At 52.4% G+C, this 21,384-nt stretch overlaps 1 protein-coding gene across 1 annotated transcript in view; it reads left to right on the top strand.

Moving 5' to 3' along the window:
• LOC136591381 (protein sel-1 homolog 3-like) overlaps nucleotides 1-20,661 on the top strand; it is a 49,332-nt gene extending 28,671 nt beyond the window's left edge. Inside the window, exons 14-24 of the mRNA XM_066588516.1 lie at nucleotides 2,298-2,438; nucleotides 7,454-7,516; nucleotides 9,306-9,479; nucleotides 10,095-10,222; nucleotides 11,690-11,773; nucleotides 15,823-15,913; nucleotides 16,437-16,524; nucleotides 17,365-17,474; nucleotides 17,860-17,987; nucleotides 18,494-18,596; nucleotides 20,366-20,661. Coding sequence (XP_066444613.1) covers nucleotides 2,298-2,438; nucleotides 7,454-7,516; nucleotides 9,306-9,479; nucleotides 10,095-10,222; nucleotides 11,690-11,773; nucleotides 15,823-15,913; nucleotides 16,437-16,524; nucleotides 17,365-17,474; nucleotides 17,860-17,987; nucleotides 18,494-18,596; nucleotides 20,366-20,467 — 1,212 coding nt within the window. The 3' untranslated portion in view covers nucleotides 20,468-20,661. The remainder of the gene's footprint in view (nucleotides 1-2,297; nucleotides 2,439-7,453; nucleotides 7,517-9,305; nucleotides 9,480-10,094; nucleotides 10,223-11,689; nucleotides 11,774-15,822; nucleotides 15,914-16,436; nucleotides 16,525-17,364; nucleotides 17,475-17,859; nucleotides 17,988-18,493; nucleotides 18,597-20,365) is intronic.
• Nucleotides 20,662-21,384: the final 723 nt, after the last annotated feature.

The raw sequence follows: 21,384 nt of genomic DNA, 5'->3' as shown, positions 1-21,384 counted from the left end.
TCGAATGACTGGAAGGTAAGCGAGGGAGCTGAGGAAATGACCTGGAAGGAACAGTTAGACAAGAGAATGACACCTACTCCTCCACTGCGCCTGTCGTCCGATCTGGCGGTGTGGGAGAACTGCAGGACAATGCAGCGGGGGGAGGTAGAATTGGACTGCTGTATCCAGGCTTCGGTGAGGGCGAGCAGGTTAAAGTGTTTTGTGGTGAAGAGCTCATGGATAGTTGGGAGTTTGTTGCACGCAGATTGGGAGTTCCATAGGGCGCATTTGAATGGGGTGGGGGGGCATTTTGGTAAAGAGCAGTACGGGGTGGGCCTGGATTGGGGAATATGTCCCCTGCAGCTAGGAGTAGCAGGATAGCGAGGGTGAGCACGTGGTTTGGGGATTTGTAAGGGTGGCTGAAGTGTTTCTTGGTGGTATGGGGGGGGGGGTTGGAGGCATCTGAGGAAATTGATGAGTGCATTGGGACCTGTGCGTGGGTGAGGAGAGGAGGGGGGGCTGATGTGGATGGAGTGTGCTGGGGCTGGGTGTAGGTAGAAAGAGCTAAGGCTTGAAAGGAGGATAGTGATGGAGAACAGTGCAGAGAGGAGAGTATTTTCCTCCAGACTATGGTCGACTGTGGATTTTACTTGTCTACTGCTCTGTCGAACTGCGCTGTATAACTGCATCATAAGAGACTTGTTTCTGGACACGTCAGGCGAGGCAATGAGGCTTTGGTGGGGATATGGTGCGACTATGGGGTGTCCTCAGCTCAGGTACTAGTAGTGGGGGGATATGGTGGGGATATGGGGTGTCCTCAGCTCAGGTACTAGTACTAAGGGGATATGGGGTGTCCTCAGCTAAGGTACTAGTACTAAGGGGATATGGGGTATCCTCAGCTCCAGTACTGGTAGTGGGGGGATATAGTGGGGATCGGTGTGTCCTCAGCTCAGGTACTGGTAGTGGGGGAATATGGTGAGGATCGGGGTCTCCTCAGCTCAGGTACTGGTAGTAAGTGGGGATATGGGGTATCGTCCGCTCAGGTACTGGTAGTGGGGGGATATGGTGGGTTTCGGGGTGTCCTCAGCTTAGGTACTGGTAGTGGGGTGATATGGTGGGGATATGGGGTGTCCTCAGCTCAGGTACTGGTAGTGGGGGGATATGATGGGGATATGGGGTGTTCTCAGCTCCAGTACTGGCAGTGGGGGGATATGGTGAGGATCGGTGTGTCCTCAGCTAAGGTACTGGTAGTGGGGGGGATATGGCAGAGATCGAGGTCTCCTCAGCTCAAGTACTGGTAGTAAGGGGATATGGTGGGGATATGAGGTATCCTCAGGTACTGGTAGTGGGGGGGATATGGTGGGTTTCGGGGTCTCCTCAGCTCAAGTACTGGTAGTAAGGGGATATGGTGGGGATATGAGGTATCCTCAGGTACTGGTAGTGGGGGGATATGGTGGGTTTCGGGGTCTCCTCAGCTTAGGTACTGGTAGTGGGGGGGATATGGTGGGGATATGGGGTATCCTCAGCTCAGGTACTGGTAGTGGAGGGATATGGTGGGTTTCGGGGTGTCCTCAGCTTAGGTACTGCTGGTAGAAGAAAATAGGGTGGAGACAATGAAATTCTGAGGTTCTCTGTTCTGAGTGATAATGTATAGTGACATCAGACTAAGCTGCCCAGAGGATGGAGCAGCTGATTGTAATAGAGCACCCTGATGTTTACTGGCGCCAGCGCAAAATCCTGTGGTACGCCTAGCACACTGTGACAAAAATCTAGGACACGCCCCTTCTGCAGTAAGCCACGCCCTTTATAGCTCCTCCCAGTCATACTGCGCAATGGTCACCCTTTCATAATGATAGCATAGTCAGTTACCAGCTCTTCATAGTGATAGTGATTACAGTGCAGTTACCTCCAATGTCTCTGGGATAAAAATGGCAAAAGTGTATCAGATAATATAATAGTTCAAACTTTGCGCCATTTTCTTCACATTGTTACGTCATTTTCTTCCCCGCCAGTTTGATTTCATTCTGGTGCAGCGAGCGGCGTGAAACAACATCGCACCTGCGTGTGACACATGGCATTGTGTGTACTCCCCCTCCTGCGGGGATGCGGACAGCCGGGTGCGGCGCGGTGTCATCGGTGGATGTTGGAGATGATATATGGGGCGATACAAGCTCATTTGGCAGCTCGGTGTAGACTTAGAGGATGTTTGTGTACTCAGCCAGTAATTAAAAGGCTAATGAGTGTGTCTGGCTGGCACGGTGCCCGCAGGGTGACACGTGTATGGCGGCACACGCTGACACTCGCTTCTTTACTATCAGCAAGCCGTCAGCCGGATGCTCTTCTGGGGTCAGCAGGGGATCACCCCCAACCCTGAGGCTGCAGCGAAGATCTACCAGAAGGGGGCCATGCAGATGAAAGACCCCGTGATGATGTACGACTACGGCATAGTGCTACTGAGGGTGAGTGCAAGCTCTGCTGCCAAGTACTGTCTGCAATATCATCAATACTATTAACAAGCAAATCCCCGGACGTGAGCCCTATGGGAGCCGAAACACGGGGAGAAGGTCCTTACCTGCTGCAGAGTAGGTATGACTCCTGGTGACTGGATGCACGATGTGATCGAGGACTCTGAACGCTCCTGTCAAAGCGTGAGCGCCCCCTCCTGGTACAAGAGAAATATAGTCTGATACTTCTCCCCTAAAATAGTGCTGTATGAGGACCTAAATAATGCCACCATATTGTGCTAATCATAATACTGACCTACCGGGCCGTAATAATGCTACAATATGGTGCCTGAATGGTAACACCTACAGTGCCAATTAATAGTACCATATAGTGCCAAGATAATACTGACCTACCGTGCCATAATAACACTATAATATAGTATCACCATACATTGCCAATCATAGTACCATATAGTGCCAACATAATACTGACCTACCGTGCCGTAATAATGCTACAATATGGTAACACCCACAGTGCCAATTAATAGGACCATAAAGTGCCAAGATAATACTGACCTACCGTGCCGTAATAATGCTACAATATGGTAACACCCACAGTGCCAATTAATAGGACCATATAGTGCCAACATACTGACCTATGATACCCTAAGAACACTATAATATAGTATCACCGTACATTGCCAATCACAGTACCGCATAGTGCCAACATAATACTGCAGTATAATGTCCTAGCAGCAGCACAATATGGTGTCTAGTAATATAATACAGTTCCAAATAGTAATGGCATAAGCTGCCCATACAAGACTGACATATGGCGTCCAACAAAGAATACCACCATACAGAGCCAAGTAACAATGCCACGTACTGCAGTGCCAACATAAAACTGACACATTGTTACATCTCTTGCATCTAGTTCCTCCGTGAACGAGAGAACTGCACACACGGAACACCAAAAGCAAGTGAACTGGGAACTCAACTCACGGGCAGACTGTTACGGCACTCTGCCCCCCAGAGCGCCAGTTGGGGTGCCCTGATCTCCCGCACCCCCACTGTCCCTGCCTACTTGCCTCGGCCCTGGCTAACCCCAGGCGGACAACTGGACGGCGGTCCCTGCCCTGGCTAGGGACCTGGCGACTGACAAGCAGGAACCTACCTAATGGGGGGAACAGAGTGCCGACAGGGGAGGCAGATGAATCAGACCAACAAAACTGACAAGGCTGGAGGTGGAACTCACAGGCAAACTGGCAGGGTGCTGGATAGCAACTAGTGCTGACTGGGCCAGACTAGATTAGAGGCAAACAGAACCAACAAAAACAGACAGAGTAATAGGGGACCAGAGGGAGCTGACCGGCAACTAGGGACTGACTGAGGAGAACCGCAGACAGACTGGCTAGGTGCATGCAGAACCAGTAACTGGCAGTGAGCTCAGTTCACTGCCAGTCTTTTAACCACAAGGTTCCGCCCAGGGGCGGAGAGTGGGAGGAGGCAACTCCACCCACTGCTGTATAAGAAGCACAGAGGAGTGCGGGCGGCACCCTACGGGCGGGCACGCCCACGCCGCCGCCCACTGGCCAACCGAAGCTGCTGGGATGACCTCGACACAGGGCTCCAGGCTGCTGGAGCCGACGCCGGAGCGACGCGCGCCGACCGCGGGACCCCATGCCGCACTGTATGGTAACATTACCCCCCCTCTGACGGGGGACCTCCGGGCCCCCGGAAACTCGGCCAGGCTTATCCAGGCAAAGGCTGTGAAAACGCTGTACCAACCCGAGAATGTGACCCTCCTGAGCGGACACCATGGACTGATCCTCAGGTCCATGACTTCGGTAGTCTGTGGCTGCCCCATTTCCTTCAGGGCCAACCGTTGACATATCGTCATGTTTCAGGTCGTCTTCCGAGTCAATGTCCAACCATTCGCCACTGTCTTTTGACCCATCCTCGCTACCAATGACGCTGCCTTCAAAATCTGAGGCATCTCTAACTTTAAAATCACTGTCATCTGAGCTATCATACTCCAAAAAACGCTTCCGGGCCCCCAAATATTGTACGGTTCCTGGACCCCGGCAAGAATCCGGGATCTCCTGAGCCTCGTGTTCAACTTCATCACAGACCAGGGTGGGCGGCGGGGGACCGGAGGTGGGCATCACCGAAGAGACAACAGGTTTCGACAAAGACTTATGGCACCCCGTGCGACCCCTCCTTTTGCGATTTCCAGAGGACCGGTACCCCTTCTGTTCGACTGAGCAGGGGGGAGGGGGAGCACGATGGCTATGGCAGGACGGCCCCCACTGGGTTAGCTCCCCAGTGGCCCAATCGAATTGGGGGTTGTGCAACGCCAGCCACGGCATCCCTAGTACCATGTCTACCGACATTTTCTCCATCACCAGGAATGATAGACCTTCCGAATGGCGACCCCCCACCATGAGTTGTAACACTGGGGTCCTCCATCGTACCAAGCCCGAAGCAAGAGGAGTAGCATCAATGCTAGCAAAACGAATTGGCGTCTTCAGCGCCACAAATTCAGCCCTCAGGGGCTCAACGAGACGCATGCTTATCAGGTTAGCAGCTGCTCCGGAATCAATAAACGCCTGCCCTGGGCAGGAGAAGTTCCGGAATCTAACCTGGCATGGTATCAGAAGTCTAGGACGTACCTGAGGTCCTAGGCGACTCTCCCTGCAGTCGCCTAGGACTGGAAGTCTTTCTGCCGATTCAGACTGTGGACGCTGAGGCCTCCAGGGGCAAGTTATCACCCGATGTCCAGCTTTCCCGCAGTAGAGACAGAGATTATGTAATAACCGAATCCGGCGTCGCTCCTTGGGGTCCAGCGGGTCCAGTTCCATAGGTTCGGGAACAGAGACTGGTACGGACGGGGAGGGAACAGGACAAATGACCTCCCTGACTCTATGGGTCGGTCTATCTTGCTTCCCAGCCCTGAGCCTCCTATCTGCCTTCACTGCTAACTCCATAGCCTCCTTTAAGGACCCGGGAACGGGATGGGAGATCAACAGTTCTTTGACCGCGTCTGAGAGACCTTGCATAAAAACGTCTTTCAGGGCACTATCGTTCCATGCAGTATCACCCGCATAGCGTCTGAAATTGGAGCAATAATCCTCCACACAAAGCGACCCCTGATGCAGCGCCAGCAACCGAGAAACCGCCAACCCCACTCTGTCCGGTTCATCGAAGATGCCCCCAAGTTCCTGAAAAAAGGAGTCCACCGAATGCAGGGAGGGGGAACCCTCGGGAATGGAAAAGGCCCAAGTCTGGGCAGAGCCCCGCAGCAGGGACATTATGAGCCCGACCCTCTGGACCTCCGAGCCGGAAGAGCGGGGACGCATCCGAAAAAACAGGTGACACGCCTGTTGAAAAACAAAAAACTTGTTCCTCTCCCCAGAGAACACCTCGGGAAGAGGGCACTTGGGTTCGGGACTGGTAACGGCATTCTGCTCCTGCGACAATGCCCACTGCTCCTGGGCCACCATGCGAGCTGACAAATCCCGGATCACCGGCACCAGGTCTTGCAGCTGGTTTGCGAGGGCGCTGATCGCCGCCATGAAAAGAAAAACAGTATTTTAAGGGCCAGTTATTATGTTACGGCACTCTGCCCCCCGAGCGCCAGTTGGAGTGCCCTGATCTCCCGCACCCCCACTGTCCCTGCCTACTTGCCTCGGCCCTGGCTAACCCCAGGCGGACAACTGGACGGCGGTCCCTGCCCTGGCTAGGGACCTGGCGGCTGACAAGAAGGAAACTACCTAATGGGGGAAACAGAGTGCCGACAGAGGAGGCAGATGAATCAGACCAACAAAACTGACAAGGCTGGAGATGGAACTCACAGGCAAACTGGCAGGGTGCTGGATAGCAACTAGTACTGACTGGGCCAGACTAGATTAGAGGCAAACAGAACCAACTAAAACAGACTGAATAACAGGGGACCAGAGGGAGCTGACCGACAACTAGGGACTGGCTGAGGAGAACCGCAGACAGACTGGCTAGGTGCATGCAGAACCAATAACTGGCAGTGAGCTCACTTCACTGCCAGTCTTTTAACCACAAGGTTCCGCCCAGGGGCGGAGAGTGGGAGGAGGCAACTCCACCCACTGCTGTATAAGAAGCACAGAGGAGTGCGGGCGGCACCCTACGGGCGGGCACGCCCACGCCGCCGCCCACTGGCCAACGTAAGCTGCTGGGATGACCTCGACACAGGGCTCCAGGCTGCTGGAGCTGACGCCAGAGCGACGTGCGCCGACCGCGGGACCCCATGCCGCACTGTATGGTAACACAGACACAATGTAACGACTGACAAACACCCCAAACACCCCTGCATACCTGCACACACACACAGATGGAATGGATTAGGTATGAGGGATTGGTTCATGTTTTGGCCAAGATACTTAAGCCTATGACCTGCAACAAGGGTCCTCGTTGTCTCGCGGGTTACTACTCTAACAAGACAACTAACCCTAGGAAACTTGCCTGCAAGCGGGGCGATCGTCCTAGTAGGGACGGCCTCAAGCTGGAACCTAGAGACCTACCTCACCCTAGATGGTAAACGGTCCAAGCAGCACAGGACACCGTTCACACCACACCAGGGATTACATACCACACAGAACAGGACTGTTCACCTCCCATGTCCGGCCGCCTGCACAGACACTCAGAACATGTCGCTGTGCACAGCTACACAACAACATCCTTTACTGCGAACACCAGGGTAGTGGGGAACCAGCATCCTCCAGCTGAGGGGCTGATATATGTGAGCAGCAGACCAGTAGGGATGGGCTGGAGAAACTCCAAACCCAGCCAGCTCAAACATCCCACACCTGTGGAAGTAGAACTACAGGTCCCAGGAGCACAACCTGACACCTATATTACTACATTATAGTGTCTAAACAATACTGCCACACAATAATCTCATAGCCAAATGGCTCCAAGATAGTACTAGCGTATAAGTCACTATATTTCTGCATTTTTCTTTTCTTCCTCCATTGAGTTCTTCTGGGCTTTTGTTGCAGGGTCAAGGAGTGAAGCAAGACATCCAGAAGGCGCTAGAGTTCCTGAGGAAGGCAGCGGATATGGTGAGAGGCTTCCTCCCAGTACATTGTACATTTAGCATATGGGTTACATATATGGGTCTGTAATATGGTGGAGTGACTGAAGATTTGCTTATCTCTAATGGTTTACCATAATGGTCACATCTACTGACCGCTTCCTGCAGTTCTATTGGCTTTCACTTAAACACAATGGAGTCAGCTGCTTCCTCCTTCACCGGTGCTACAATCTTCCTGATAATCCCTTATATACCGTATATGTTGAGGCGTCTCGTGTTGATCTTTTGGATGTGCAATTACTACATTTGGCCTCTGAAAGGTTAAAGTTGATAAGTTGATCGTCATTGGATCTAAGATCTGAGTAACTAACCAGTCAGTCAGCCAGCCAACCCACCAGCTCACCCAACAGCTGACCAGCTAACCAACTAAGCCATAGAACAGCTAGTCAATCATCCAGCTCAACCAACCAACTAACCAAACAGCCAGCCCACTGACCAACCCACCAAATAGCAAACCAAGCAGCTCACCCAACAGCTGACCAGCCAACCAACTAAGCCATGAAAAACCAGCCAATCATCCACCTCAACCAACCAACTAACCAAACAGCCAGCCCACTAACCAACCCACCAAATAGCAAACCAACCAGCTCACCCAACAGCTGACCAGCCAACCAACTAAGCCATGAAAAACCAGCCAATCATCCACCTCAACCAACCAACTAACCAAACAGCCAGCCCACTAACCAACCCACCAAATAGCAAACCAACCAGCTCACCCAACAGCTGACCAGCCAACCAACTAAGCCATAGAACAGCCAGTCAATCATCCAGCTCAACCAACAGCAACCAACTAACTAACCAAACAGCCAGCCCACTAACCCACCCACCAAATAGCAAACCAACCAGCTCACCCAACAGCTGACCAGCCAACCAACTAAGCCATAGAACAGCCAGTCAATCATCCAGCTCAACCAACTAACTAACCAAACAGCCAGCCCACTAACCAACCCACCAAATAGCAAACCAACCAGCTCACCCAACAGCTGACCAGCAAACCAACTAAGCCATGAAAAACCAGCCAATCAACCAAAGAGCCAGTCAACCAGGCAACCAACCCTAGTTCTCCTACCTAAAGGTCCTTCTACACGGCAAGCTAAATTGAAATGGACCCGCAGCCAGCGATGATGTAGTGACCGTAGATCATTCGCTTCGCCAGTTTTCTGGCATACATAAGTCACAAGTTATACTTTTCTAAGAGGGGGAGGGGAGCCGCTGCTCGTCAGGGTTATTATAACTTAGCGAATTATACGTAAACCTCTTCCGGCTCTTGTAGGTTTCAGTATTCTAAGACTTGCACCTCTTAGTACATTTGTTGCACTTATACCGGCACATAGTTTACTTACGCCGTTAAATCACCTGGGCGGGGCTTACATTGGTGGGCTGTCCATCCCTGGTTTGGTGCAAACAACTTTCCAACAGCTGCAGCTGACGACCACAAGTGCGTCCCTGACTGACGACCACAAGTGTGTCCCTGAGTGACGGCCACAGGTGCGCCCCTGACTGACGGCCACAAGTGCGTCCCTGACTGACGACCACAAGTGCGTCCCTGACTGACGACCACAAGTGCGTCCCTGACTGACAACCACAAGTGCGTCCCTGACTGACGGCCACAAGGGCGTCCCTGACTGACGGCCACAAGTGGTTGAAATCTGTGGTTCCTGGTGACAATAGTCCCACCTGTACGGTGGAGTGTAGAGATGACCGCGTGTCCGCTGTGGGATGTACTTAGATGTTTCGGTGACTCTTCTTTATGGCAGGACTTTGTTCCGGCGCTCAACAGTCTCGGTTGGTATTACGAGCATCACAAGAAGGACTACAAGAAAGCCGTGGAGCTCTGGGAGCGGGCCGATAAACTTGGAAATGCTGACGCTCCGTTCAACCTGGGAATCTTAAACGATAATGGACTGATCCCCGGGAAACCCAAGAACCATGTGAGTGACTCTCTGATGTCTCGTCTCCTATGAAGTCCCAGTAGTGGAGAGGAATAAGTAGGGAACATTTGTAGGAACAGAGATGAGCTTCCCGCCATCGATGACACCTCTGTACTCTCCCTGATGTAGAGAATGGCAGAATGTCATATGTACTTTTTTTATCATGATAGTATTGCATTAGCTTTTGCAGCAGCTGCCTGACACTGAGCACTACCATTCAATGTTATGTCTAGTGCAGTGTTTCTAAGCAGAGTGGTACTAGTAGATTAATATTATATGGGGTTTTCCAGGCTTTTCCTATTGATGACCTATTCTTACAATGGGTCATCAGCATCGGATTGGGGGTCTGGCCTGTGACGCCCCACTGATCAGCGGTTTCCTGGAGTTTTGCAGTCCAGCGCTACCTCCGTACACTGTGCAGTGGTCCCTAATGTTACTGCAGGCTCAGTCCCCTTCATTTGCATCTGAATCCCTGCTTTTCCTGTAGGTTAGCTCAGTGAGGCTCCTGTAGACGACCCTTTGGACGGTGCAGCAGCCGCTCAGCATTGTGTGTGGGACTTGTTGGAACATTCAGGATTTTCCGGCTTTGCTCGCTGTTGATTATACTTTCCTCAGTCTGCAGCTTACTATTATTACCTGCGCTCGGCTCGCCGCGGGCACATTGATGCAGCCGCGCACGTCTCCTCCTTCTGGATAGAGGGTCTTCCGGGGGTCGTGGATCGGCAGCCGTATGATGCGGTGATGTAAGTAGAATTTGATAGGGGTGCAGAGTCCCTTACGTCATGGTGACGCCCGGCTCCCCGAGGACCTGGGAGTGTATTAGGAGACCTCATGCCCATTCATTTCAATGGGAGTGAAACCAGTTATTACACTTCTAATGCTGACCACCTACGAATATGTCCGTCGCACTGCACTGACAGTGGGCCAAATGGTCAGCTGATTGGCAGGGATCCCGAGTGGTGGACCGCCGCCAATCAACTATTGATGACTTATCCTGAGGACAGGTAATCGGTAGTTAAAGTCCCAGAATAACCCTTTAAGGTGACACACAGGGTTACAAAAAAATACCTGCCAAGTTAAGTGGCACAAGTAGTAACCGTGAGCTCCATAGCGGCCCCAATAGTAATAGTGTCCCCTATAGGGGCCCCAGTAGTAACAGTGACCCTCCTAATGGCCCCAGTAATAAGTGACCCACATAGTAGCCCTATAAGTAATAGTGACCCCATTAGTGGCCCCCAATAATAACTGTACCCCATAGTGGCCCCAGTAGTAATAGTGACCCCCATAGTGGTCCTAGAAGTAGTAGTGATTCCATTAGTGGTCCCAGTAGTAATAATGACCCCCCCTTTTTCCCCCGATCATTAACAGTGTCCCCCTTAGTGGCCCCAGTATTAATCCTCACAGTGGCTCCAGTAGTAATATTTACCCTGTTAATGGTCCCAGTAGTAGCAGTGTCTCCCTTAGTGGCCCTGGTATTCTTATTGGCCCTCATTAGTAGTAATAGTGTCCCCTTAGTGGACCTCCAGCTGGGCAGCAACCTGACAACATCAAGCATTTAACTCCTTGTGTATCTCGGCTCTGGCGGTGGCTACTATCATCAGACTGTGACTCTTGACCTCTCAGCATTTGCATTGTGACAGTGTCTGCGTACAGGAACGCAGATGCCAGGGGGGTTGTAGTGGTCAGGGGTCACAGTCTGATGACCGCAGCAACGGCTGCCAGAGTGGAGCTACAGACAGAGTGAGTTAAATTCTTGATGCTGTCCGGTTGCTGCCCAGCTGCCTGGCAGTTGACAATTATTTTTGAGTGGCCAATAACCTGACCGGTAGAAAATAAATACTGGGTCCGGGCTGTGGACTTAATTACTGTGGGGATGGTGACTTACTAGCCGGGTGGCAAGCCTAGTGCCATGAGGAGCAGGGAACAGAGTGAGAATGACCGGGTCACCCTGATCATTCTTATTACCCATGTCAATTGGAGCGAAGAACTAGCTGCTTCTCCTGCTCTGATTGGCTGACCTGCAGGTGAGTTTGCAGATTTCTCTGCTGTGATTGGCTGGAAGAGAATAGCCAGGTTTACTCCAGGACATTCTCATTGAATAGAATAAGGATGACTATGTGAGAATGACCTCCAGGTTCTGCACCAACTGTGAGGTAATATTCTCGGGGACACGGGTCATTCTCTAGCTGATTCCCCATTTCTTCCATCAGGTGGACTAAATGGGCCGGAGAACAGAACGGGTACCTGGGGGCCAAACTGCGCAAAGCACTGGATAGTTACCTCCAAAACGCCTGGTGAGAATCCTTCCAGTGTTTCCTTCACGTTAGACTCTGTTCGCACTGGTATTGCGGCTTCCGTTTATATAGGTGCCATGATGGATGCGATGGGCTAATAATTGGCGTTGTTTAGAAATAAGCTGAACGTATAATCAGGTCTGACATTAGGATGTCAGTGATAAGCTGCCGCCTGCCAGTCCCACGGAGGAAGCGGCTGTACGGTGACTGCTGCTCCTCCTCTCCTATCTGCATTGAGCTTTCATACAAAGGTCTGGGACAGGTAAGGTGGGGGCAAAGAAGGGAGCAGTGAGAAGTCTCCACATAGGGGGCAGAGGGGCACCAAGGATGGAGCACCAGGAGCTGCACCGTGGGGTTAGTGAGTAAACATCAGGGGCTCAGAAGATATAAAGATGCCTGACGCAGTGGGCATCAAACTTCAAACCAAGCAGAGAAAATAAAAACCGCAAGACCCCAGGGACAGAGAAACCGAGCCACAAGACCCCAGGGACAGAGAAGCCGAGCCACAAGACCCCAGTGACAGAGAAGCCGAGCCACAAGACCCCAGGGACAGAGCAGCCGAGCCACAAGACCCCAGGGACAGAGCAGCCGAGCCACAAGACCCCAGGGACAGAGCAGCCGAGCCACAAGACCCCAGGGACAGAGAAGCCGAGCCACGAGACCCAAGGGACAGAGAAACCGAGCCACGAGACCCCAGGGACCGAGAAACCAAGCCACGAGACCCCAGGGACCGAGAAACCAAGCCACGAGACCCCAGGGACGGAGAAACCAAGCCACAAGACCCAAGGGACAGAGAAACCAAGCCACCAGACCCCAGGGACAGAGAAACCAAGCCACAAGACACCAGGGATTGAAGAAGTAGGTTTTAAGTAAAAAAGTTATGCGCTCGTGGAAGAAGCAATTGGGACAAGCAAGATGTAAAAACTGTCCATCCCGTAAGGGACGGAAAGCATGTAAAACAGAATAGAATGGCACTTACTCGGAAGGAGGGGGGTGTATAGAACAAGAAGCCCCCTCCTCTGTGTGCTGACTCCTCAAAGTCCTCTCAGTCGCCGATGGAAATCGCGAAAAGCAATTTGTTTTCTTTTTGGGGGTCCACTCTCCTGGCGAGAGTCCCCCCTTTATTGTCATTGCAGCTCTCCTCCTTCACGGAGGATTGGAGAAAAGCACATTGGGGAGCCTGCTCAATATCCATTGGCGCTGTCTGAACTATTGTGTGTATATATACAGGGATTGAAGAAGGGTACAGTAAGACATGAAGGTTGGAGGAATCAAACCACAAGACCCCAGGGACAGAGAAACCAAGACACAAGACCTCGGGGACAGAGAAACCAAGCCACAAGACCCCAGGGGCAGAGAAACCAAGCCACAAGACCCCAGGGGCAGAGAAACCAAGCCACAAGACCCCAGGGGCAGAGAAACCGAGTCACGAGACCCCAGGGACAGAGAAACCGAGTCACGAGACCCCAGGGACCGAGAAACCGAGTCACGAGACCCCAGGGACCGAGAAACCGAGTCACGAGACCCCAGGGACAGAGAAACCGAGTCACGAGACCCCAGGGACAGAGAAACCGAGTCACGAGACCCCAGGGACAGAGAAACCGAGTCACGAGACCCCAGGGACAGAGAAACCGAGTCACGAGACCCCAGGGACAGAGAAACCGAGTCACGAGACCCCAGGGACAGAGAAACCGAGTCACGAGACCCCAGGGACAGAGAAACCGAGTCACGAGACCCCAGGGACAGAGAAACCGAGTCACGAGACCCCAGGGACAGAGAAACCGAGTCACGAGACCCCAGGGACAGAGAAACCGAGTCACGAGACCCCAGGGACAGAGAAACCGAGTCACGAGACCCCAGGGACAGAGAAACCGAGTCACGAGACCCCAGGGACAGAGAAACCGAGTCACGAGACCCCAGGGACAGAGAAACCGAGTCACGAAACCCCAGGGACAGAGAAACCGAGTCACGAGACCCCAGGGACAGAGAAACCGAGTCACGAGACCCCAGGGACAGAGAAACCAAGCTACAAGACCCCAGGGACAGAGAAACCAAGCTACAAGACCCCAGGGACAGAGAAACCAAGCTACAAGACCCCAGGGACAGAGAAACCAAGCTACAAGACCTGAGGGACAGAAAAACCAAGCCACAAGACCCCGGGGACAGAGAAGCCAAACCACAAGACCCCAGGGACAGAGAAACCAAACCACAAGACCCCAGGGACAGAGAAACCAAACCACAAGACCCCAGGGACAGAGAAACCAAACCACAAGACCCCAGGGACAGAGAAACCAAGCCCCAAGACCCCAGGGACAGAGAAACCATGCCCCAAGACCCCAGGGACAGAGAAACCATGCCCCAAGACCCCAGGGACAGAGAAACCACGCCCCAAGACCCCAGGGGCAGAGAAGCCGAGCAACGAGACCCCAGGGGCAGAGAAGCCGAGCAACGAGACCCCAGGGGCAGAGAAGCCGAGCAACGAGACCCCAGGGGCAGAGAAGCCGAGCCACGAGACCCCAGGGGCAGAGAAGCCGAGCCACAAGTCCCCAGGGGCAGAGAAGCCGAGCCACAAGTCCGCAGGGGCAGAGAAGCCGAGCCACAAGTCCGCAGGGGCAGAGAAGCCGAGCCACAAGTCCGCAGGGGCAGAGAAGCCGAGCCACAAGACCCCAGGGGCAGAGAAGCCGAGCCACAAGACCCCAGGGGCAGAGAAGCCGAGCCACAAGACCCCAGGGGCAGAGAAGCCGAGCCACAAGACCCCAGGGGCAGAGAAGCTGAGCCACAAGACCCCAGGGGCAGAGAAGCCGAGCCACAAGACCCCAGGGGCAGAGAAGCCGAGCCACAAGACCCCAGGGGCAGAGAAGCCGAGCCACAAGACCCCAGGGGCAGAGAAGCCGAGCCACAAGACCCCAGGGGCAGAGAAGCCGAGCCACAAGACCCCAGGGGCAGAGAAGCCGAGCCACAAGACCCCAGGGGCAGAGAAGCCGAGCCACAAGACCCCAGGGACAGAGAAGCCGAGCCACAAGACCCCAGGGACAGAGAAGCCGAGCCACAAGACCCCAGGGGCAGAGAAGCCGAGCCACAAGTCCGCAGGGGCAGAGAAGCCGAGCCACAAGTCCGCAGGGGCAGAGAAGCCGAGCCACAAGTCCGCAGGGGCAGAGAAGCCGAGCCACAAGACCCCAGGGGCAGAGAAGCCGAGCCACAAGACCCCAGGGGCAGAGAAGCCGAGCCACAAGACCCCAGGGGCAGAGAAGCCGAGCCACAAGACCCCAGGGGCAGAGAAGCCGAGCCACAAGACCCCAGGGGCAGAGAAGCCGAGCCACAAGACCCCAGGGGCAGAGAAGCCGAGCCACAAGACCCGAGGGGCAGAGAAGCCGAGCCACAAGACCCCAGGGGCAGAGAAGCCGAGCCACAAGACCCCAGGGGCAGAGAAGCCGAGCCACAAGACCCCAGGGGCAGAGAAGCCGAGCCACAAGACCCCAGGGGCAGAGAAGCCGAGCCACAAGACCCCAGGGACAGAGAAGCCGAGCCACAAGACCCCAGGGACAGAGAAGCCGAGCCACAAGACCCCAGGGACAGAGAAGCCGAGCCACAAGACCCCAGGGACAGAGAAGCCGAGCCACAAGACCCCAGGGACAGAAAAACCGAGCCACAAGACAGTAGGGACAAATGATGCGACACTGAACACTATGACTGATGCCGGGCAACCACACCAATCCAGTGGATATTAAACTCCTGCCCACCAGGGACTGAGGTTCTAGTGAATGATATAAGAACTGCTGTCAATACTCATTTGTTTGGTTGGATCATCACTTTGTTGTATCAGGTGGCTTGTAGTCCGCTGATTTCCCTCCCCCCCCCCCCATCTCAGATCCCGTTTACCAGTACTGTATATAGCACGACTGCTTCTGCCCATGTATCTCTTCTCTGGGTCACATTGCCCCCTGCTATGGGTTGTGAGGATGTTTGGGTGAACTAAAACTCTCATCATTGTGTTTGCATGAAGCTCCGCCTCCCTGATCGCTTCTTTTGTTACCACTATTGTCTCGTAGGCCCGTGGCTCTCCTCCATTATTTTGAGGCGGCGGAGGCCGGATTCGAGGTCGCTCAGTTCAATGCCGCATTTATCTGTGAGGACGACCCTGTGAGTATATGACATCCTGCAGACTCCCATGGAGAAAGACCCCCAAATGCAGGACCACCCCGACAGCTAGCTGCCTCTTATATACAGCAGTTTAGTTTGCCAAAGTGGGCCATGTAGGAGGGAGGGTCCCAGAAGTCTGTTACAGTGTATCAGCTCAGACAAACCTCGGTGGCCTAAAGACATCAGCAGCACAAAGCCGTCTTCACTGATACATTGTAACGATCCTCCAGCTGTATGAGCGGGTCGGGATTGATTGTCTTCTTATGTAATAGAGCTGCTTGTGAGCCCCTCGGGGCACCAGGGCTCGGGGTAACTATCAGCTCTGCACCCCTCAAAATTGCCCCTAAATTGATGTATCCATTCACTGACAGCGAAGCAGAGATCTTACAATGGTGAGGACTTAGAACATTACAGGCGGTTTCCTTGCACAGGGCTGAAGGGTTATTTACATAGGACTGCACGGCCCCTCTGATAATGACTGCGATGGCTGTTACATGTGACGCTGATGACATGTTGTTCGCAGGACGGGCTGGTGAGCCGCTTTGTGCAGATTGACTGCGTGTGGAAATACTACAACCTCTCGACCCGCAGCGACCGACCGCGGGCGTATGGTGAGTAACGGTGCGACTGCGCAGTCCGTGAGGTCTGTCATGTGCGCTGATCATAATGGGACGGGGTGGCCTGTATACAGAACCACTACATATACTGTGCTGATTCCACGCCAAACCATGCTGTATGCTCCAGTCACCTCCAGAGCTGCAGGCACAATTCTGCTGATCTGGATGAAGGACATCTCATTGCTGCCCCCTACTGGTGCGGCACAGGGCAGACATTATAGAGAAGTGGCCAAGCTGTTAGGGACTGTTTGCAATGATTGTGAATGCAGCTCTAGAAGTGAGTGGATTAAAAAACTTGATGTGACAGCAGGATTATGGATGCAGATTGGGAGGTGAATGGAGCAGTATTAGAACTGTGAATTCAGCTCTAGAGGGGAGTACAGAATAAAACCTGATGTAACAGCAAGATTGTAAATGCAGCTCTTGCTGTAACTAGAGTACAAGACAATGTAACATTAGAATTGTGAATGCAGCCCTAGAGGTGAGTAGAAGAGCTGATGTGACAGCAGAATTATGGATGCAGCTTTGGAGGTGAATGGAGCAGAAGACACAGTGTGACATTAGAATTGTCAATACAGCTCTAGAGGTGATTGGAGTGGAAGACATGATGTAACAGTATTATGAATGCAGATCTTGAGGTGAGTACAGTAGAAGTCATGGGTATGGATGCAGCTTTGGATGTGAATAGAGCAGAATATATGATGTCACATTAAAACTGTAAATGCAGCTCTAGAGGTGAGTGGAGTACAGTAGAAGATGTTCTGATCCTGCGTTGCATCACATTACCATATCTGTGTACGGCGCGCTGTCACCTCCATTCTTCTCCTCCTGCAGCTCAGCTCAAGATGGGGGATCTGTTCTACACGCCGCATGTCAGGAGGAAAAGGAACGTGACGGCGGCCGTGGAGATGTACACAGCGGCGGCGCTGCAGCGAGACCCACAGGTACCAATCTGAGGAGTCCCTGATGATCCCCCGAATGTCACAGCGGATCCGTTCGCTGCTCGCTTAGTCAGCTGCGCTGTTGTCGGCCGCGCCATTGTTTGTTGCGCCCTTGTTGACTAAAGCAGTGAATGGACCCGCTATGAATCCTCCGAAATGATGTTGACAAGCCAGACCAGGTCACATGACGTGCGAAGTCTGCGGCTCTGGACTCGGTTCGCTGCCGGATTCGTGCGGTTACGGTTTTCCGCTAACGAAACGTAACCCTGAGATGAAAAGCTCAACAGACAATGAAACCGCGATGTGCACCCGCCGCAGAACGCACGGCGGCGACGCTCCTGATGACGAGGGGCCGCCAGGTGATGCTGACGGCTCTCCTCTGTTTCAGGGTCTCTACAATCTGGGGGTCCTGGTAGAGGAAGGCGTCTCGCTCCCCAGGTCAGCGCTCCGTCGGCTGGGGATCAACAGCTCGGTGTCTGGCAGTAATTACACCATCATCATGGAGCTCTATAGGAGGTGAGATGGTCCTCCGTGTGGGAGGGGCGTAGATGTGAGCATTCTTCCCTGGGGGGGACACACACATAATTTTAATTAGATTATTTAGCTCCACCCACTTGTCATTTATCGTCACAATTGTCAGCGGCTTCTCATCTCCGCTCCACGTAGTGATGATCAGTGACTCCAGCTTATCTGCATTGTCCATTGAAGTAGGTGAGAGTTATACATCTAGTTCATGGTTCAGACTGCTGCTCTGCTTCTCCACCATGCTTTACACTGCAGCTCTGGCTCATCGTTCAGACTGCTGCTCTGCTTCTCCACCATGCTTTACACTGCAGCTCTGGCTGCTTAGATTAAGTAGCAGTTCAGTAGGAAGCCGGTGCATGGAGAGACGATGACATTACAGTAAGTTATGAATTACAGGCAACTGCTGCACCCATAATGAAGGGAGGAGCCTCAATGAGGGGAGGGGCTTATATGAGGAGGGGCTCACATCACGTTACTCATGGACCTTTCTTCTCTAGATGTCGGGATCACGAGCAGGGGGATTCGTATGTTCCATGCAGCCTGGCCCTCCTCAACGCTCATCTCCAGTACATATGGACCTTCCATGGCTCTGTTCTCAAGGTAGTTGGCATTCTCCTCTCCAACCGGGGTCAGACACTGGAGATTAGAACCTACTACTTGTCAGACCGCCCAAATATCCTTTCTCTAAAAACAATGCCAACAAGGAGTTAAAGGGCTTGCCCAGGTTTAGAAAAACATGGTTGCTTTCTTCTATAGCGCCATCCTTGTCCATAGGGTTGCAGCTCAACTCCATTGAAGTGAATAGAAGCTGAGCTCTAATACCACCCACAACCCACAAACAAGGGTGCTGCTGTGTTTGTTAGGAAGCAGACATGTTTTCTAACCTTGAGCAACGCCTTTAACTTCTTGTTGGCATTGTTTTTGGAGAAAGGTCTGACTAGTAATAAATTATAATCTCCAGTGTCCAGTGGGTGAAGAGTGTTGGATTGCTGGCTATCATCCCTGGTGTCCAATGGGTGGAGAGTGGCGGACTGTTGGTTATAATCTCCAGTGTTCAGTGGGTGGAGAGTGGTGGACTGTTGGTTATAATCTCCAGTGTCCAGTGGGTGGACTGTTGGTTATAATCTCCAGTGTCCAGTGGGTGGACTGTTGGTTATAATCTCCAGTGTCCAGTGGGTGGAGAGTGGTGGACTGTTGGTTATAATCTCCAGTGTCCAGTGGGTTGAGAGTGGTGGACTGTTGGTTATAATCTCCAGTGTCCAGTGGGTGGAGAGTGGTGGACTGTTGGTTACAATCTCCAGTGTCCAGTGGGTGGACTGTTGGTTATAATCTCCAGTGTCCAGTGGGTTGAGAGTGGTGGACTGTTGGTTATAATCTCCAGTGTTCAGTGGGTGGACTGTTGGTTATAATCTCCAGTGTCCAGTGGGTGGAGAGTGGTGGACTGTTGGTTATAATCTCCAGTGTCCAGTGGGTGGAGAGTGGTGGACTGTTGGTTATAATCTCCAGTGTCCAGTGGGTGGAGAGTGGTGGACTGTTGGTTATAATCTCCAGTGTCCAGTGGGTGGAGAGTGGTGGACTGTTGGTTGTAATCTCCAGTGTTCAGTGGGTGGAGAGTGGTGAACTGTTGATTATAATCTCCAGTATTTAGTGGGTGGAGTGCAGACTGTTGGTTATAACCTCATGTTCCATGGATGAATGGTGGTGGACTGTTGGTTATAATCTCCAGTGTCCAGTGGGTGGAGAGTGGTGGACTGTTGGTTATAATCTCCAGTGTCCAGTGGGTGGAGAGTGGTGGACTGTTGGTTTTAATCTCCAGTGTCCAGTGGGTGGAGAGTGGTGGACTGTTGGTTTTAATCTCCAGTGTCCAGTGGGTGGAGAGTGGTGGACTGTTGGTTTTAATCTCCAGTGTCCAGTGCATGGAGTGCAGACTGTTGCTTCTAACCTCATGTTCCATGGATGAAGGGTGGTCAGCTTGCTGGTGTTCCCTGGTGTTCAGTGCTTTGGGTTATACAGTGGCAGGCGACATGTTGAATTACTACCTATCTAGAAGTCTTCCTCACTGGTCACTAGTAGGAGGAATGCTGTTGGATCCCATTAGTCTTGCGTCCCCCAGATAGCCCTTTAGTGGTAAATTCTGGGACAAGTGGGAATGGGCGCGCTGGATTTCGCCCTTTTAGGAGATACGTTTCTCTCAGAAGTGCTTGGCATCATTATGGGGGTCCAAGAGGTAATGAACGTTCATCCCACCATCTTATATGTATGGTGATACAACCGAATCCCCTGCGCTATGATGGTCACGACGGTTTGACCAGTCCATCCATTCCACTCCTATATCCTAATTAACCCACTTCCTGCTGGTTTTGTTGCAGTGCTCCAGCGCAGCCGCCATCGCCATCGTCACTGCTCTCAGCTTGATTACAATTATTGGGAGGTTACAGAATGCAGCAATGAACCTCCAGCTGTCGGTGTGAGGAGACGCTTGGTGGGCTCAGGACTATGTGATCCGTGGGACCGCCGCCCGGCTGCCATTGGCTGCTGCAGATGACGGGAATTCCAGTTCCAGATGTGATTGCCAAATAGTTTTTGTATTATTTGTATTAAACATTGCTCGGGGTAATGACGTCACCAGACGCATCTCCGAAATAAAGCCGAAAATGTTAATTTACCCAAGATGGTGTCCAGCTGCACCCGGTGGCATCTCCCAAAGCGTCAGCCAGAGCGGTAAACTTTATCATATCCTCCTCCTGCGGTGAACCACTCAACCATTCGGGAAAGCTGAGAATAGTCATGTGACATATTCCACACAAGTCAAGTGGGTGGGACTAATATATTGCTGCCGCCTTTGTACTTTGGTGACATTTAGCATGGATTCACTATGGAGAGGATGTTGTACCGATGGGAGAATCTAAAGTGGTGTAAGACAAGGCCATCAGAGTGAGACAATTAAAAGTGCCTGCAGAGTGCGCCCCGACAAAGAAAACCAATAGAGTCCACCCCCATAAAGAATACCAATAGAGTGCTTCCCATAAAGAATACCAATAGAGTGCTTCCCATAAAGAATACCAATAGAGTGCTTCCCATAAAGAATACCAATAGAGTGCTTCCCATAAAGAATACCAATAGAGTGCTTCCCATAAAGAATACCAATAGAGTGCTTCCCATAAAGAATACCAATAGAGTGCTTCCCATAAAGAATACCAATAGAGTGCTTCCCCATAGAGAATGCCAGCAGAATGCGTCCTCATTAAGTGCCACAATACAGTCCTCCCCCAAAAACTATACCGAGAGAATCCTCCTCCATAAAGAGCATCAGTAGAGTGCTCCCCATACAGTGTCAGTAGAGTGCTCCCCATACAGTGTCAGTAGAGTGCTCCCCATACAGTGTCAG

This window comes from Eleutherodactylus coqui, chromosome 1 (genome assembly GCF_035609145.1).
Source record: "Eleutherodactylus coqui strain aEleCoq1 chromosome 1, aEleCoq1.hap1, whole genome shotgun sequence".
Classification (NCBI taxonomy): Eukaryota; Metazoa; Chordata; class Amphibia; order Anura; family Eleutherodactylidae; genus Eleutherodactylus; species Eleutherodactylus coqui.
The sequence above is the reverse complement of the archived record's forward strand: the minus strand, read 5'-3'. Positions and strand labels throughout refer to the sequence as shown.